At 43.8% G+C, this 19,304-nt stretch overlaps 1 protein-coding gene across 10 annotated transcripts in view; it reads right to left on the bottom strand.

Annotated features, from left to right (window-relative positions):
• Positions 1-19,304, bottom strand: part of r3hdm2 (R3H domain containing 2) — a 204,229-nt gene that overhangs the window by 92,508 nt on the left and 92,417 nt on the right. For 9 of the 10 annotated variants that reach the window (XR_013549608.1, XM_078431560.1, XM_078431567.1 and 6 more), the window contains exons 4-7: positions 15,778-15,819; positions 15,079-15,168; positions 6,329-6,461; positions 1,416-1,494 (exon numbers count right to left, since the gene is read on the bottom strand). Coding sequence is in view for 8 of the 10 variants with exons in the window: in XM_078431560.1 (XP_078287686.1) it covers positions 1,416-1,494; positions 6,329-6,461; positions 15,079-15,168; positions 15,778-15,819 (344 nt within the window). In the remaining 2 variants the exon portion in view is untranslated. Of the gene's footprint in view, positions 1-1,415; positions 1,495-6,328; positions 6,462-15,078; positions 15,169-15,777; positions 15,820-19,304 lie in introns of those variants that run through there. The other variant, XM_078431570.1, reaches the window with a different exon arrangement.

The raw sequence follows: 19,304 nt of genomic DNA, 5'->3' as shown, positions 1-19,304 counted from the left end.
CCACAGTTCTCTACATTGTTTTCTCTTGAGATCACACCTTCCACAGGCAACAATGGGCCTACCACGCACCACCCTTCCCAAAGCCATTTGTGGCCAGCCCTGATTGATCCTGGTCCTTTCTAGCCTCCAGTTCTTAAACATCCCCCCCCCCCCCCCCCCCCAACTTTCCATCGGGAAAGGGATCCAAACCCAAAACATCACATATCCTTTTTCTCCAGAGATGCTGCCTGACCCGTGGAGTTAAAAATATAAGAGTCTGGAGTTTCTATTTGATTACAAAGTCCCTTCCCCCCCCCCCCCCCTCCCCAGTACAAGTTACCCAAAGTCAGCCACATTAACATGAAAGATAAAGGAACCTCAAGCACAAAAAATTGGCGATGAGCTCATTTGCAGCTATATCAACAGAAGTACATAGTTATAACTCTTAAATACATTAAGTAGTAGCTTCAATTAAAACAAAATTAAATGGTGCCTCATAATGGGAGCTTATTCCAATAGTGTATGGAAGGGTTAGATTAACTAATGCTAGCACAATCAAAACCAGAACAATAGCTAATTTTTTATAGGACATTTTAAAGTGTCAGACAGAACATTACAAAATGTTGAGGAAGGACATAGGGCAGGGTTAAGATCCAAGGCACCAGGTCAAACTGAAGATAGAAACAAAATGCTGGAGTCACTCAGCAGCACAGGCAGCATCTCTGGAGAGAAGGAATAGGTGACGTTTCAGGACGAGGCTCTCTTGACCCAAAGTGTCACCCATTCCTTCTCTCCAGAGATGCTGCCTGTCCCGCTGAGTTACTCCAGCATTTTGTGTCTATCTGCGGTTTAAACCAGCACCTGCAGTTCCTTCCGACACAGTAGCTCCTGAGAAATTATTGTCATGAAATGTTGATGAATGTGCCACCTGATCTTCGGTAACAACATCGGACACAAGCTGCAATTAGAATTTCAGCTTCTGGAAAGCGAGTCGAAGAAGCCACATCGATCTGAGCTGCAAATTTACTTTGCAACAATGCGAACATAAATATTCCTGTCAATTATATTTCTTATTGTTATATAATTTCTTATTGCTAACATAAATATTCCTGTCAATAATAATTCCTGTTAATTCCTCGATTAACAAAGAGCTACAATCCCAGAAAACAATTTTTTAAGACATAATTTTGTACGACAAAAGAGGTGTGTTAGATGCATTACGGGCAATTTGGTACAGTGTATTCCAGCATGCTGAGAGTGTAAAATAGCGCCGAGACAAAGTATGCACCCTGAAGAGTCAAAGGCATTACTGTGGAACATTTATGGAAAGGACTTACTGCAGACTTCTGAAATTCACATTAATCTCATAAGAATTTATATACTTTTGCAAGAGCCCAACATTGCAAAAGAAATTCTCAAACATAAGCAAGGTTTACCTGGGGTTATTTTTCAGTGTATTTACTAGAAACTCATGAAGATCAATTCCGGTGGAGTCTGTGTATTCTTGACTAGAATCTGAGAAGACGAACACAAATTTGTTGCATTAATAGAGGAGTGTTACCTTCTGAGAAAGTATATGGCTATATTTTGTTATTCTGTTTCTTTCGTTTGTGGATCAAAACTTTAGCTGTAGCATCACTGTTCTGGGACTGCTTTTGATACAGTAGCTGGTACAGACTTGCAAAGCAATAACGAAGCCACCTCACACTGAAACAAAGTTCAACGTCACACTGAACTGGGATCAAAATTTAAATCCAAGCAGCAGAATATGGACTAGAGGCCAAGGCTTCCATAGTTCAAGCTTCCCAACCTGAGCTGCTCTATCCACGACACACACATTAGCCACATAGTCATCTTAACATTGCGAGGTGCTTCACTGAGGCCTAATCAAATCGGAGATACTTGGAGAACCAAGAAAAGCTTGTTCAAAGTCACTTTTAAAGAGGAGAAAGAGGGAACTGCAGAGCTTGGTGTTTGCTCCTCAGGTAGAGAAGGGCTATTTGCTTAATTGGGGGAATTAGAAGTAAATTCTGATGCGCGGAATATTTAACACACTTCAATTTACATTGATTGCACTTTGGTCAATTACATAACATTCTGTTCATTAAAAATCATATTAGCAATGTAATTTTTGTGAGGAACTTTATTTTGATAATAATTGAAGGGAAAGACTTTGCAACGTTTTAAAGCTGTGATCGAGCCCTGCAGAAAACTACCAGCTCATGAAAGCATTTTAGCATCCTGTCAGGCCGCATTCTAAGTGCAAAAAAAAGTGCAACTTCAGGTTCAGGGAAATCACAAGCATAATCCTGCTTCCCAATATCCTGTAAAGGAGCAAGACTATTAAGGCGCTTTATAATGATTAATATGAAAGGCATCCCGGTCGTCTGTTTTAACATTCCAGTAGCTTTGCCAAATATCTAAGGTACTTCCTCAAGGTAAAACGCAACAGTTAAGGAGAAACAAAAGAACGAGATGTCTAGGTGGACTTGTATGCTGTATGCAACTGGCTGATCAAACACTGGGAGAGAGCTGGGCAAACAACAGATCTCCGCATCGCCAAAATAGGATGAGACGAGTTCACTAAAAAAGGATCGTCAGACCTCCTGCTTTTAAGGGTAAAACAGGTGGAGAATTTGAAATTGACTTGTGTAAATAGCTCCTCGTGTCCCAGTAGGTTGGAGAATCTGGGGAGAGCTGATGGGGAAACTCATGAAGATCAATCCCGGTGGAGTCTGTGTATTCTTGACTAGAATCTGAGAAGACGAACACAAATTTGTTGCATTAATAAAGGAGTGTTACCTTCTGAGAAAGTATATGGCTATATTTTGTTATTCTGTTTCTTTCGTTTGTGGATCAAAACTTTAGCTGTAGCATCACTGTTCTGGGACTGCTTCTGCGCTTTCTCCAGAACTATCCATATTCTATAGAGATGCTGCCTGACTCGCTGAGTTACTGCTGGATTTTGTGTCTTCTTTTGTAAACCAGCATCTGCAGTTCCTGGTTTCTTCAAATTGTAGAGTGCTCCAGTCAGACCACATCTTGACTATTCCGTATGGTGCTGATTGCCACAAGATCCGAGCAATTCTTTTAATGCAAACATAGTGTCCCCACTCTTGGTGGATATGCAGTTTCCAGGGTCAGTATGAGCGATCTACCTGAAGCTGCCTGATGTTTGCAGTGCCTAAATGATACAGCTGTCACTTGACAGCTGATGCAGAGAATATTCGTTTTACTTTGGCCAATTACACGATAATTCTGTTTATTAAAACCAAATTAGCAATGTAAAGTGTGTGGGACTTTTACCGTGACAATTAAAGGAAAGCACTGCCCTGACTTGACAACTTTGGATATTGTACTGCATACATCAATGCCCATAATTCTGCTAAAAGCAGCGGGTTAAGTCTAATACTAGATGTGAGGACGTGTGGGTAATGCCAGTCAACTCGTTCCTAATGCTAAATGTCATTAATGTCTGTGTGAATGATATCAGCAGATCCAAAAAATCTTTTTTAGATCGATCAGCACTTAAAAATATTACAAATATATTTGAAGAAATACTTGAAAATGTGAGGCGGTTGCACACTTCAAACATTTTTCTGTAACTCCAAGAAATTCATACAGTTAAACAAAGAGTTTTTCTTTGCAGCCTTGCAAACCCCCAGCCTCTGTAACTGAGCATTCCTCCTTTGCAGGTTATTCATAGTCAGCTCAGCTGTTTCTGCCCAAAATAAATAGAACAACTTAAGATTCTATCACCAGAGTTAAGGTTAAATCTCTGATTTGAAGCAAGTACTTCGCAAAATATTGAACTACTGAAAATATTGAAACTACTATTGAAAATACTGAAAACCACTGAAATATTGAAATATTGAACTTTGCAAATGCATGCTGATAATGGTTCACACTCTCAAACATCCTGGAATTTATAAGTGACAGGATCCACACTGACTGCATAGATTTTCTTTATCCCATTTTTATTCCCTCCTCCTGTACAGAGAGAAATTTGTTCTGCAGGAGCTGATAGCCATGCACAGTTAATTCAACTGGCCATTCATCCCAGGGCTTCAGCAAGCAATTTGATAATTTGGTCCACTGTCCAAGCAAACTATTTTATACTGGAATTTAGAATATTGGCAACCAGGAATGCAAACGACAGCAGATTTGCCCCTCCCAAGCCCAGGGATTTCACATAATTGCATCAACTTTACCGCCCGAGCTGATTTCAGTTAGCTTGGTGCAGACCTGGGTTTGAATCCTTCCTGGTCTAAGTGATTGCCCATGATATGATGAAGAAACTCTGATTTACAAATCCAACATGAGCATTAGGTAAAATAATGGGCAAAAATAGATTGTCCTTTCACTCCAGAAACGCAAGTTCAAAATTTGCTTAACGAGCTGTCTTTAGGTGGGCCTGACACACACAGAAGTGTATGTGTAACAATCTTGGTTTTGGCGCACTTTTCAAAGTAGTGGGGGTGTTACCCTGTGGTTAACTGTGCTAGAGCAGGCGTGGGGTTACATGGCAGTAACAATGGGTGGCTAATGTTGTGCAGGTTAAATTTACCACAGCACGCTCCATATCTTGATAAGTGCAATATTGTTAGAATTCAGATTTATTTTGTTGGAGGCAGTGAAGTGGGTTAACAGCAAGCCAAAATTTAGAAAACCGAAACATAAATTAATCTGATCTTCTGATGTTCATTTGCGAGAAATGACCCAAGCAAATTTTAATTTTTGATTGCTAGATATCTTATTTGCTGTCTACAAGAATGGAACCGTTAAAAGTTTAGAAACAAAAACTTTGGCATGGTGGCGCAGCGGTAGAGTTTGCTGCCTTACAGCGCCAGACAACCGGGTTCGATCCCGACTACGGGTGCTGCCTGTACAGTTTGTACGTTCTCCCCGTGGCAGTGCTGCAGTTTCCTCCCAAACTCCAAAGACGTACAGGCTTGTAGTTTAATTGGCTTCGGTAAAGAGTGCAAATTGTCCCTGGTGTGTAGGATAGTGTTAGTGTACAGGGATCGCTGGGCGGCACAGACTCAATGGGCCGAAGGGCCTGTTTCCATGCTGTATCTCTAAACTAAATTAAACTAAACAAAAAATGCTGGAAATACTCAGCAGGTCTGGCAGCATTTGTGAAAAGAGAAACAGAGTTACGGTTAGAGCTCTGTCTTGAACCTAAATCTCTGTTTTGAAGCTAGTAGTTCTCAAAATATTGAACTACTGAAAATATTGAAACTACTATTGAAAACCACTGTGATATTGAACTATCAAGTGGAGCAAACTCCCAAGCTCTTCAAATTCTAGTACCTTCAACCAATCTAATTCAGGTGGATCATACAGATCGTACAGGGATGTAATGCTGAGGCTCTATAAGGTCAGGCCACATTTGGAGTATTGTGAGTATCTGGAGAGGGTCCAGAGGAGGCTTACAAGAATGATCCCAGGAATGAGTGGGTTAACATATGATGAGCGTCTGACAGCACTGGGCCTGTACTTGATGTAGTTTAGAAGAATGAGGGGGGACCTCATTGAAACGTACAGAATAGTGAAAGGCCTGGATAGAGTGGATGTGGAGAAGATGTTTCCACTAGTGGGAAAATCTAGGACCAGAGGTCATAGCCTCAGCATTAAAGGACGTTCCTTTAGGAAGGAGACAAGAAGGAATTTCTTTAGTCAGAGAGTGGTGAAACTGTGGAATTCCTTGCCACAGAAGGCTGTGGAGGTCGTCAATTAAAATTTTAAAGCAGAGATAGACAGATTCTTGATTAGTACGGGTGTCAGGGGTTAAGGGGAGAAGGCAGGAGAATGGGGGTAGGAGGGAGAGATAGATCAGCCATGATTGAATGGCGGAGTAGACTTGATGGGCCGAATGGCTTAATTCTGCTCCTATCAGTTATGACCTTATGAGAACAGACTCAAGGTGTGCAAGTAAAATTGTATCCTTAATTAGGCCTCTGCACATATTTACCAACACCTTGTATTTGCACTAAGAGTAGGGAGTAGAATAACAGCAGTGCCAGACTTTGCTCAAGTGACTGCCCCTGTAACACAAAATCTACTTGGACAAAATAGACTTTTTTTTTTTTTTTAAAGGCACACAACACCACTTCATTGCAAAGTCACTTTGCTGTCATTGCAAAGTGAACTTATCCTGGGGCTTGATCTTCACATTCATTCATGCATCGCTTTTTACTTTTACCAAACTGCAATTTTGCACAATCTTTGTTTTATTATTGTTTTTAAACAGTGATGCTATTTAAAAACTCATTCCACTGAAATGAGTCAATGTCAAACTTTGCATAAAATCTTCAAAGACTTATCAAGCAGGAAGTTAGCTTCTGACCTCGTGACAGCATTTTTCTAGGTACTTTCTCCAGTTTCTCTTTCTTTTCCTTATCTTCTTTCTCAGAGCCATCCTTTGAGGATCGTTCTTCTTCTTTATCAGAAGGGCAAGTGAACTGGAGTTGGATAACATCCTATAAAGCACAGCACAGGCAGAGGTCACGATCAGATTTTACAGAACAACGCAAACAAGGTTACAGGCAGCCATCAGCGATCTCTCTACCACTGAGGACAAGAAAGCCATCTAGTATTCCTGCCCGTACATAGGTTTGATACCAGCCCTCAAAATAATAAACACTTGGTGGTACATCTGACAGAAAACTTCGACAGATAAATTCATCAATTCATGTTCATTCAGGCCATTCGGCCCATCAAGTCTACTCCACCATTCAATCATCTCTGATCTACATTTCCCTCTCAACCCCATTCTCCTGCCTTCTCCCCATAACCCTTGACACCCGCACTAACCATCACGAATCTGTCAATCTCAAACCTTGAAAATATCCATCAGCTTCTGTGGCAATGAATTCCACAGTTGCACCACCCTCTGACTAAAGAAATTCCTCCCCATCTCCTTTCCAAAGGTACATCCTTTTATTCTGAGGCAGTGGCCTCTGGTCCTAGACTCTCCCACCAGTGGAAACATCCTCTCCACATCCACTCTATCCAAGCCTTTCACTATTCGGTAAGTTTCAATGAGAGTCCCCCCCACCTCATCCTAAACTCCAGCGAGTACAGGCCCAGGGCCGTCAAACGCACATCATGTGCAAACCCAATTATTCCAGGGGTCATTCTCGTAAACGTACTCGGACCCTCTCCAGAGCCAGCACATCCTTCCTCCAGTCGGTGAGCAATACCCATCAGTAACAGCAGAAGAATGGGCTGATGCATTTTGGGCTGGTCGAATAAAGGATAACTGAGGAACCTTGCTGCACAAGTCCAAAGATCCCTGAAGTTGGCAGCACAGGTAGAAAGGATGGTAAAGCACGTATACAGGATATTGGCCTTCATTCGCTGAGACACAGAATGTGAGAGCAGAGACGTCTTGGTACAATGTTGCAAATCATTGGTGAGACCACAACTGGAATACCGTGCAGAGTTTAGGTCACCACACGAAAGGTGTGACTGTATTGCAGAGGCGACAGAAGAGATTCACCAGACTGTTGCCAGAGATGAAATGTTTCAGTTCTGCGGATAGACTCGGTTCAATTTCCTTGGGACAGATGATGCTGAGAGTGGACCCGATTAGAGATGTACAACATTACGAGGGCATAGATAGCAGATAGTAAGAAACTTTTCCAATGACCATGGCGTTTAAAATTAGCGGGCATAGGTTCAAGATTGAGGAGGAGAAAGCTTTAGATGGGATCTGAGGAAGAACATTTCATTCTGATGGTGGTTCCAACCCACTGCCCGAGAAGGCAGGGACTCTCACAACATTTAAGAAACATTTTGATCAATGCAAGCAAACTAAGTCATAGCAGGCTATGAACCAAGTGCTGGTAAACAAGTTTAGTGCAGATAGATAGTTGATGATCAGCATGGACCTCACATTCATGGGCATTAACATTTTGATGACTTGTCCTGGGGCCAGCACAAAGGGATGATCAAGAAGGCATGTTCGTCCCTCCACTTTATTGGATGTTTGCAAGAGATTTGGCACGTTCATAAGTTCAAGGAGCGGAATTAGGCCATTTGGCCCATCAAGTCTACTCCGCCATTCAATCATGGCCGATCTCTCTCTCCCTCTCAACCCCATTCTCCTGCCTTCTCCCCATAACCCCTGACACCCGCACTAATCAAGAATCTGTCAATCTCCATCTTAAAAATATCCACCGACTTGGCCTCCACAATGAATTCCACAGATTCACCACCCTCTGACTAAAGAAATTCCGCCTCATCTCCTTTCTTTAGGTACATCCTTTTATTCTGAGGCTATGGCCTCTGGTCAGACATCCCCATCAGTTACTCTATCCAGGCCTTTCACTATTCGATAAGTTTCAATAAGATTCCCCCAATATTCCAACAAACTTCCACAGAAGCATTGTAGAAAGTATCCTGACTGGTAGCACCATGGCCTGGCAAGGCAATTCCAGCACACGGGAATGCAAGACGCTGCAGAACATGGTGGACTCAGACCATCCACAGGCACAGGCCTCCCCACCATCGACAGCATCCACGAGATGTTGCCTCAAGAAGGTAGCATCTATCTCAAGAATCATCCGCCATACATTCTTAGATCACTGGGATCTGTTTTGGGGTAAGGGGGAATTGTACAAAAGGGATGGATTGCACCTTAACAGGTGGGGGACCAGCATTCTGGTGGGCAAGTTTGCCACTGCTACACAGGTGGTTTTAAACTAAATAAGGGTGGGGGGGGGGTGGTGTCAAACGGGATAGTCAAGGATGGAGTTAAAGGGAAAGAGAGTAAAGGGATAGTTAATGACCCCAGAATTAACAGGAAAGAAAGCTCATAAAGGGATAGGAGAGTATGGCCAAGTGTAATAGGGATCAATGTGAAGGGTGAGATAAGGAAGGAATTAAAAGTATTGTCTATGAATGCGCGAAGTATAAGAAGTAAAGTAGATGAGCTTGAGGCTCAGTTAGAGGTTGGTAGATATAGACAATAGACAATAGGTGCAGGAGTAGGCCATTCAGCCCTTCGAGCCAGCACCGCCATTCAATGCGATCATGGCTGATCACTCTCAATCAGTACCCCGTTCCTGCCTTCTCCCCATACCCCCTCACTCCACTATCCTTAAGAGCTCCATCCAGCTCTCTCTTGAAAGCATCCAACGAACTGGCCTCCACTGCCTTCTGAGGCAGAGAATTCCACACCTTCACCACTCTCTGACTGAAAAAGTTCTTCCTCATCTCCGTTCTAAATGGCCTACCCCTTATTCTTAAACTGTGGCCCCTTGTTCTGGACTCCCCCAACATTGGGAACATGTTTCCTGCCTCTAATGTGTCCAATCCCCTAATTATCTTATATGTTTCAAGAAGATCCCCCCTCATCCTTCTAAATTCCAGTGTATACAAGCCTAATTGCTCCAGCCTTTCAACATACGACAGTCCCGCCATTCCGGGAATTAACCTAGTGAACCTACGCTGCACGCCCTCAATAGCAAGAATATCCTTCCTCAAATTTGGAGACCAAACCTGCACACAGTACTCCAGGTGCGGTCTCACCAGGGCCCGGTACAACTGTAGAAGGACCTCTTTGCTCCTATACTCAACTCCTCTTGTTACGAAGGCCAACATTCCATTGGCTTTCTTTGACATTGTGGGGATTACAGAGACGTGGCTGCAGGAGGATCGGGCCTGGGAACTTAATATTCAGGGTTATGCATCCTATAGAAAGGACAGGCAGGTGGGCAGAGGCGGTGGGGTAACTCTGCTGGTGAGGGACGAAATTCAGCCCCTTGCGAGGGAAGACATAGGGACTGACGACGTAGAGTCACTGTGGATTGAGTTGAGGAATTGTAAAGGCAAGAAGACACTAATTGGTATTATCTACAGACCCCCAAATAGTAGCCCGGATGTAGGGTGTAAGATGCAGCAGGAGTTAAAACTGGCATGTAACAAAGGTAATGCCACTGTGGTGATGGGGGATTTCAATATGCAGGTAGACTGGGAAAATCAGATTGGTTCTGGACCCTAAGAAAGAGAGTTTGTAGAGTGCCTCCGAGATGGATTCTTAGAGCAGCTTGTAATGGAGGCTATCAGAGAAAAGGCAATTCTGGATTTAGTGTTGACCGATGAACCAGATTTGATAAGAGAACTCGAGGTAAAGGAACCGCTTGGAGGTAGTGATCATAATATGATTAGTTTTAATCTGCAATTTGAGAAGCAGAAGGTTAAATCGGAAGTGTCAGTGTTGCAGTTGAACAAAGGGGACTACGAAGGCATGAGAGAGGAGCTGGCCAAGGTCGACTGGAAAGGGATCCTAGCAGGATTGGCGGTGGAACAGCAATGGCAGGAATTTCTGGGCATAATCCGGAAGACGCAGGATAATTTCATTCCAAAAAGGAAGAAAGATTCTAAGGGGAGTAGGAGGCAACCGTGGCTGACAAGGGAAGTTAGGGATGGAATAAAACTAAAAGAAAAGATGTATAACACAGCAAAGAGTAGCCGGAAGCCAGAGGATTGGGAAACTTTCATAGGACAAGAGAAGGTAACAAAACAGGCAATACGGGCTGAAAAGATGAAGAACGAGGGGAAGCTGGCCAAGAATATAAAGAAGGACAGGTAAAGCTTCTTTAGATATGTTAAGAGAAAAAGAGTAGCAAAGTCAAATGTGAGTCCCTTGAAGGCAGAAACGGGTGAAATTATTATGGGTAACAAGGAAATGGCAGAAGAGTTGACCAGGTACTTCGGATCTGTCTTCACTAAGGAAGACACAAACAATCTCCCAGATGTACAGGAGGACAGAGGATCTAGGGGGGTAGAGGAAATGAAAGAAATTTTCATTAGGTGAGAAATAGTATTGGGTAGACTAAAGGGACTGAAGGATGATAAATCCCCTGGGCCTGGTGGTCTGCATCCCAGGGTCCTCAGGGAGGTGGCTCTAGAAATAGTGGACGCATTGGTGATCATTTTCCAATGTTCAATAGATTCAGGATCAGTTCCTGTAGATTGGAGGATAGCTAATGTTATCCCACTTTTCAAGAAAGAAGCGAGAAGAGAAAACAGGGAATTACAGACCAGTTAGCCTGACATCGGTGTTGGGAAAGATGCTGGAGTCAATTATTAAAGAGGTAGTAACGGTGCATTTGGATAGCAGTAAAAGGATAAGTTCAAGTCAGCATGGATTTATGAAAGGGAAATCATGCTTGACTAATCTTATGGAATTTTTTGAGGATGTGACAAGTAAAATGGATGAAGGGGAGCCAGTGGATGTAGTGTATCTAGACTTTCAGAAAGCCTTTGATAAGGTCCCGCACGGGAGATTGGTGACTAAAATTAGAGCACACGGTATTGGGGGTAGGGTGTTGACATGGATAGAAAACTGGTTGGCAGACAGGAAGCAAAGAGTAGGAGCAAACGGGTCCTTTTCAGAATGGCAGGCAGTGGCGAGTGGAGTGCCGCAAGGCTCGGTGTTGGGGCCGCAACTGTTTACCATATATATTAATGATTTGGAAGAGGGAATTAGAAGCAACACTAGCAAGTTTGCGGATGACACAAAGCTGGGTGGCAGTGTAAACTGTGAAGAGGATGTTAGGAGGTTGCAGGGTGACCTGGACAGGTTGAGTGAGTGGGCAGATGCGTGGCAGATGCAGTATAATATAGATAAATGTGAGGTTATCCACTTTGGCGGCAAAAACAAGGAGGCAGATTATTATCTCAACGGAGTTAGGTTAGGTAAGGGTGAGGTGCAGCAAGACCTGGGTGTCCTTGTACACCAGTCACTGAAAGTTGGCGTGTAGGTACAGCAGGCAGGAAGAAAGCTAATGGAATGTTGGCCTTTATAACAAGAGGATTTCAGTATAGGAGTAAAGAGGTTCTTCTGCAGTTGTATGGGGCTCTGGTAACACCACATCTGGAGTATTGTGTACAGTTTTGGTCTCCTAATTTGAGGAAGGACATCCTTGTAATTGAGGCAGTGCAGCGTAGGTTCATGGGATTGATCCCTGGGATGGCGGGACTGACATATGAGGAAAGATTGAAAAGACTGGGCTTGTATTCACTGGAGTTTAGAAGGGTGAGAGGGGATCTTATAGAAACATATAAAATTATAAAAGGACTGGACAAGCTAGATGCAGGAAAAATGTTCCCAATGTTGGGCGAGTCCAGAACCAGGGGCCACAGTCTTAGAATAAAGGGGAAGCCATTTAAAACTGAGGTGAGAAAAAACTTTTTCACTCAGAGAGTTGTGAATTTGTGGAATTCTCTGCCACAGAGGGCAGTGGAGGCCAATTCACTGGATGGATTTAAGAGAGAGTTAGATAGAGCTCTCGGGGCTAGTGGAATCAAGGGATATGGGGAGAAGGCAGGCACGGGTTATTGATTGAGAATGATCAGCCATGATCACAATGAATGGCGGTGCTGGCTCGAAGGGCCGAATGGCCTCCTCCTGCACCTATTTTCTATGTTTATGTTTCTATACAGGCAATGCCTCTCACTGGTACTGTCAGGCAGAAGATATAGAAGCCTAGAGTCCCAAATTCAAGGTTCAGGAACAGCTACTTTACTACAACCATCAGGCTCGTGAACCAACCTGGACAACCCTAATACTCGGCACTAGGACACCACAGACCACCTCTTGCACTACTTCTTCAGTCTGAAGGGTCTCGACCCGTAAAGGCCGTCCATTCCTTCTCTCCAGAGATGCTGCCTGGCCCACTGAGTGACTCCAGCACTTTGTGTCTACCTTTTGCACTACCGTGACCTTCCTTGTTTTTATAATTGTTTTGCACTAACATCTTGTTTGGTTTTTTTTGCAGTCTTTTTCTATTACTCTCTAACAAAATTTATGCAGTGTTTGTGTTTGTGTGAGATGTCTGAGTCAATGTGGCTGGAATGCTGCTGTAACCAAGATTACCATTGTACCCGTACCACACCGTACTTGTGTAGATGGAAATAAAATCAATTTGACTCGCTCCTGAAGGGCCAAAGGTTTTGTTTCTGCGCAGTCTGACTCCATGAGAAACAGTGCACATGGACAATGGCCAGAGATATCTTGCTTTATGTCACCATCAGTATTACCAGGCATGTTTCATGAGTGGTAATGGTTAAATTGGTTTTTTTTCCCTGATGACTTGGAGAAGCTCAGCACCAGGAAATTCTAAGACATGCAGTGGCTGGATGAATTTTTAAACAACGTCTCACTCGGATTGGGCCTCTTTTCTTACATCCTGGAATAGTTTAATTCCCCCATCAATTAATTTTGTTGTGCATAATACATAATGTTCGATTTAGGTCTCCATGAAGTATCCAGATCCAAATCCTAAAGCAATTGTCGTAGGTTAGTTAGCAATCCAGTGTTTGTGGAAAGCAAGGCAGGCATCGACCAATGCCATCAGCAGTGTTAATTAGCCCAGCGCATTTAATGCAACACTTACAGCCTCAGGCAGAATGGGAAATCACACCACATTGATTCCTTATCTACGGTCGTTAGCTCTCTCAAAATCTATACATGTGGGAGTTGCACTTCGTTCCTCTTGTTTTTGTTCATAAAATATAATCAAGAAGACAGATACTGCTTTTTGAGCTGCAGGGATCAAATGTTGTCAAAAATTGCAGCAGGATCTTGATCCGTTGGGCAGGTGGGCTGAGGAATGGGTGATGGAATTTAATACAGAGAAATGTGAGGTGTTGCGTTTTGGGAAGTCCGACATGGGCAGGACCTACACAATGAATGGTAGCGCTCTGGGGCATGTTGTGGAGCAGAGGGATATAAGAGTGCAAGAAAGAACTGCAGATGCTGGTTTAAATCGAAGGTAGACACAAAATGCTGGAGTAACTCAGCGGGTCAGGCCGCATCTCTGGAGAGAAGTTTTGTGACGTTTCGGGTCAAGACTCTTCTTCAGACTGATGTAGGAGTGCAAGTACATAGCTCCTTGAAAGCAGCATCTAGCTGATAGAATGGTCAAAAAGGCTTTTGCCACATTGCCACTCATCGGAGTATTGAGTACAGAAGTTGGAAGGTCAAGTTGCAGTTATATAAGACATTGGTGAGGCCACATTTACAGCATTGTGTTCAGTTCTGGTCACCATGTTATAGGAAAGATGTTGTCAAGCTGGAAAGGGCGCAGAGCAGATTTGAGGATGTTGCCAGGACTCGAGGTCCTGAACGATAAGGAGAGGTTGAGCAGGCTAGGACTCTTTCTTGGAGTGCAGGAGGATGAGGGGTGATCTTATAGATATGTACAAAATCTTGAGAGGAATAGATTGGGTAGACGCACAGAGTCTCTTGCCCAGAGTAGGGGAATTGAGAAACAGAGGACATAGGTTTAAGGTGAGGGGAAAAAAATTAAATAGGAACCTTTTCACACAAAGGAACGAGCTGACCGAGGAGGGAGTTGAGGCAGGGACTATCGCAACATTTAAGAAAAATTAGACAGGTACATGGATAGGACAGGTTTAGGGGGATATGGGCCAAAAACAGGCAGGTGGGACTAGTGTACATGGGACATGTTGGCCGATGTGGACAAGTTGGGCCAAAGGGCCTGATTCCACGCTATGTGACTATAATTTAGGATGAAAGCTGGAACTGGATACTGAATTTGGATGATCAGCCATGTATTGAATGGTGGGGCAGGGTCACATGGCCTACTCCAACTCCAATTGTCTACACTTTGATCTCTATTTACTCGAGCCACAGTCACTATCAACCAACTGGCAATCCTAGAAAAGCAGACATGAACCAAGAAAAAAAAATAGCAGTAACCTATTATACTAAATAATTTGATGTACGGGGGGGTTTAAATATGGAGTACGATACTGTGAAAGAAAACGGAAACGGTTGGCCTGTTGATGCCCCGAGGCATCTAGCCAATATTAAATAAAGTTAAGACTGCACGTGCAACTCTTTGGGTGACTAAAAAATGATCGCATTACTGCGTGCCGATTACATTTCCTATAAAGTATCTACTTCTGGATTAATTCTAATCTCCAAGCTGTATCTCTGAACTAAACTCCTACAATGTAGGAGAAACATGGAGTGAAAAAATTACAACTTGCCACACCGTCACATTTTCACGCAATGGTTGACTGCTTTGCACATTCAGCCTGTTATTTCTTTAGTTTTACCTGAATTTCCTGAGGCCCATCACATGTGAATGGGTGTGAAGATTCTTCACATACAGCAAGACTTCGTACCAACTTCAGCTTGGAATTGGACTAGAGAGAATGAAAAAAGAATCATTGAAAGATATCAGGGGAATATTTTCTATGTTTCTATGTTTAATACAGACAGTTAATAACTCTGGCTCATTCCCTCTCCCCCATATCAATAGCTCAATGATGCAAAGGTGAGTTTTAACACCCTAAACAACACCACAGTAATTGCCTGCTCTGACAGATTGATTGATTAATGATAAGATGGACCGTTGACCTTGAGTTTTTAAGCATGGATTTATGCAATGCGTACAATCAGCCCAAACAAAACCCAGCAGGTCACTTAAACTGGTCAATCAGCATTCAAGTCCAAATTCTATCATAGAAACATAGACAATAGGTGCAGGAGTAGGCCATTCGGCCCTTCGAGCCAGCACCGCCATTCAATGTGATCGTGGCTGATCATCCACAATCAGTACCCTGTTCCTGCCCTCTCCCCGTGCAGCATCTCGTTCCGAAAACACCGGTAGAATTTTCCAAAAAGGATTTATCCGCGCAAAAAAAGAGTTAACTTTTCCAGGAGGTTTTCCTTCCAAACTCAAAAATTACATTTTCATCCCAGTGAGGGCAAAGTTAAGGTAGGTTTTCCATTTATTACGAGCACATTCTGACCTTGGATCGCTTCCTCGAGTGCCCGTGGTTTTGTGTTCTTCGCTGCAAAAAGAAACCACACCAGTACGTTAGGAACCTTTCTATGGGTGAATTCATGGACAATACAAGGCCAACTGCAGACCAGGGAAGTGTGCATGCAGAGCAAAAGTATTCAGATGGATTCCACACCACCGATACACTATAAAGGAGGTGTCATGGGTCATAATGCCCTGGATGAAGCCAGCTGCACAAAGGCCCCGTCCACTTGCATTATATTTCTGAATGTGGAGGGATGGACAATCTGCCCCAGCATCCATTGGGAATTGCGTACGGTGGAGCAGTCCTGGGCATCACATTCTGAGGCAGCCTTTATGAGCTACTCAAGGCTTTTTAAGGAACTTGAATGTCTTTCAAAGACAGTGACATTTCAAAGAAATCTAAATCTATTTGTATAGTTTAAAAACAATTTAGAAATGTGTTAATTAAAAATCACATTAAAATACTAATAAATGCTTAAAACATGAAAACAAGTAAGCTACTTTCTCTGTCTACAGGGTCATAGAAACATAGAAAATAGGTGCAGGAGACCATTCGGCCCTTCAAGCCAACACCGCCATTCCATGTGATCATCCACAATCAGTATCCCGTTCCTGCCTTCTCCCCATATCTTTATTCTTTATTGCTTTATGCTTTATTCTTAATTGCTAACTGTATGCTTGTGTTGTCATTTCCATTCCTTGCATATGCACATACTTGGCCAATAAATATGAATTCATTCATCCCTTGATTCCTTTAGCCCTAAGAGGCTCTAGCTCTCTTTTGAAAGCATCCAGTGAATCGGCCTCCACTGCCTTCTGAGGCAGAGAATTCCACAAATTCACAACTCTCTGGGTGAAAAAGTTTTTCCTCATCTCAGTTCTAAATGGCCTACCCCTTATTCTTAAACTGTGGCCCCTGGTTCTGGATTCCCCCAACATCGGGAACATGTTTCCTGCATCCAGCTTGTCCAATCCCTTAATAATTTTATATGTTTCGATAAGATCCCCTCTCATCCTTCTAAATTCCAGTGAATACAAGCCCAGTCGTTCCATTCTTTCATCATATGTCAGTCCTGCCATTCCGGGAATTAACCTGGTGAACCTATGCAGCTCTCCCTCAATCCTCAAATTAGGAGACCAAAACTGCACACAATACTCCAGGTGTGGTCCCACCAGAGCCCTGTACAATTGCAGAAGGACCTCTTTGCTCCTGTACTCAAATCCTCTCGCAATGAAGGCCAACATGCCATTAGCTTTCTTCACCGCCTGCTGTACCTGCATGTTTACTTTCAGTGACCGATGTACAATGACACCCAGGGATCCCACTCAGGCACTGAATACAGATCCTCACTTCAGGAGGGCATTTCTCCATCACTAAGGCCAATGACAACTCAGCAGTCAGGTGCAGCGTATCTGACGTGTAGGACGGAACTGTAGATGCTGGTTTACACCAAACATTGACACAAAATGCTGGAGTAACTCAGCGGATCAGGCAGCATCTCTGGAGAGAAGGAATGGGTGACGTTTCGGGTCTGAAGAAGGGTCTCGATCAGAAACGTCACCCATCCCTTCTCTCCAGAGATGCTGCCTGTCCCGCTGAGTTACTCCAGCATTTTGTGTCTACCTACAGCTTACCTGGCCTTCAGTCCACAACAGGCTTCAGTGGTTTCTGCACATGAGCAGAGGTCCAAGACTTCCTGACGCACATGCCTGATCCAGGGGCAATGGCTCCATGTTCTCCAATGGTGATTGTAGTTATTTTGTGCTACACGGCAGTTGCAAAGGTCCAACTCCAGCAATTATAAACATGTGCTCCAATGTCAGCTCAGACAGAGAATGTGTACAAAACCTTTAGCCAGGATGCTTTGATGCTTTAAAAAAAAAGGTGACTAAGTAGCCCCGACACAGTGGTACCTCACTTAGCACTCGGTGTGTTTCTGGGGATGGGAGTGCAAATGGAATCAGCTCTATTATGTACGATGGTCTCATTGTCTGAGCACCAATAACCTAATGCGTTCCTGCTGGTGCAGCAAACAAAAAGAACATAGCTGGATTTGGCAAGCTGATAAACTGGTATGTTTCATGGATTTTGTTTTTTTATTTTCTCACATCCTGGATTCTGGACTACCTCACCAACCGACCACAGTATGTGAGGACAAAGGACTATGTTTCGGACATGGTGGTCTGCAGCACAGGGGGTTCCGCAGGGAACAGTGACTTCAGGCACAGCTCAGCAAACTGCTATCTACAGAAGTTCTCTGACGACTCTGCCATCGTCGGCCTCATCGCAGACGACAATGACAGGGCGTACGGAGAACTGACCAGGGGCTTTGTGGACTGGTGCCAACGGAACTGCCTCCGGATCAACGCGGGGAAAACCAGGGAGGTGGTGGTGGATTTCCACAGGCGCAGCCAGGTCCCCCCGACACCGGTGAACATCCAGGGAATGGACATCGAGAGGGTGGACTCTTATAAGTACCTGGGTGTCTACCTCAACAATAAACTTGACTGGACCAAAAATATATTGCGCTGTACAAAAAGGGCCAGAGCAGACTTTACCTGCTGAGGAGACTCAGGTCGTTTGGAGTGCAGGGGGCACTCCTAAGGACCTTCTACAACACTGTGGTGGCATCAGCCATTTTCTATGGAGTGGTCTGCTGGAGCAGCAGCACCTCAGCGGCGGAGGGGAAGAGACTCGACAAGCTGGTCAGGAAGGCCAGCTCTGTCCTGGGTTGCCCCCTCGACTCAGTGCAGGTGGTGGGAGAGAGGGGGATGATGGCAAAGATAACATCGCTACTGGACAACAACTCCCACCCCATGCAGGCCACTCTCACTGCACTGAGTAGCTCCTTCAGTGACAGACTCCTTCACTCCAAGTGTGTGAAGGAGAGATATCGGAGGTCCTTCCTTGCTTCCCGCTGCTGCGAGACTGCACAACCAGCACTGCTCCCAACAGACCAGTCAACAGACCAGTTAACAGTAACAGTTTTTTTTTAAAAACACAGTAAATTATGACAATTATTCTTATCTTTATTTTGATTTATAATGAATGACTCTTGCTATCCACTTTGCTGCTGTAACACTGCAAATTTCCCCGGTGTGGGACAAATAAAGGAATATATTAGAGTTTATTTTTAGTCAAAATATTTTCTCCCCAGGCCAGGTTCATTGTAACACATCTGCCTGGCACAGTGGGAGAGTTGCTGCTTTATAGCGCCACAGATCAATCCTGACTACGGGTGCTGTCTGAAAAAAGTGTGTACATCCGCCCCGTGACCGCATTGGTTTTCCCCTGTTTCCTCCCACACTCCAAAGACGAACAGGTTTGTCGGTTAATTTGATTATGCAATTCTGGCCAATTTCCCTGGGATAAATAAAGTTCTATCGTATCGTGTGTAGGCTGTGAAACTGGGACAACATAGAACTCGTGTATCATTGGCCGGCACAGACTCTGTGGGCCGAATGACTCTGTGGGCCGAATGGCCTGTTTCCCACACTGTATTTCTAATC

Source organism: Rhinoraja longicauda, chromosome 42 (assembly GCF_053455715.1).
Source record: "Rhinoraja longicauda isolate Sanriku21f chromosome 42, sRhiLon1.1, whole genome shotgun sequence".
NCBI classification, from domain to species: Eukaryota; Metazoa; Chordata; class Chondrichthyes; order Rajiformes; family Arhynchobatidae; genus Rhinoraja; species Rhinoraja longicauda.
This window is presented reverse-complemented; position numbering and strand designations above follow the sequence as displayed.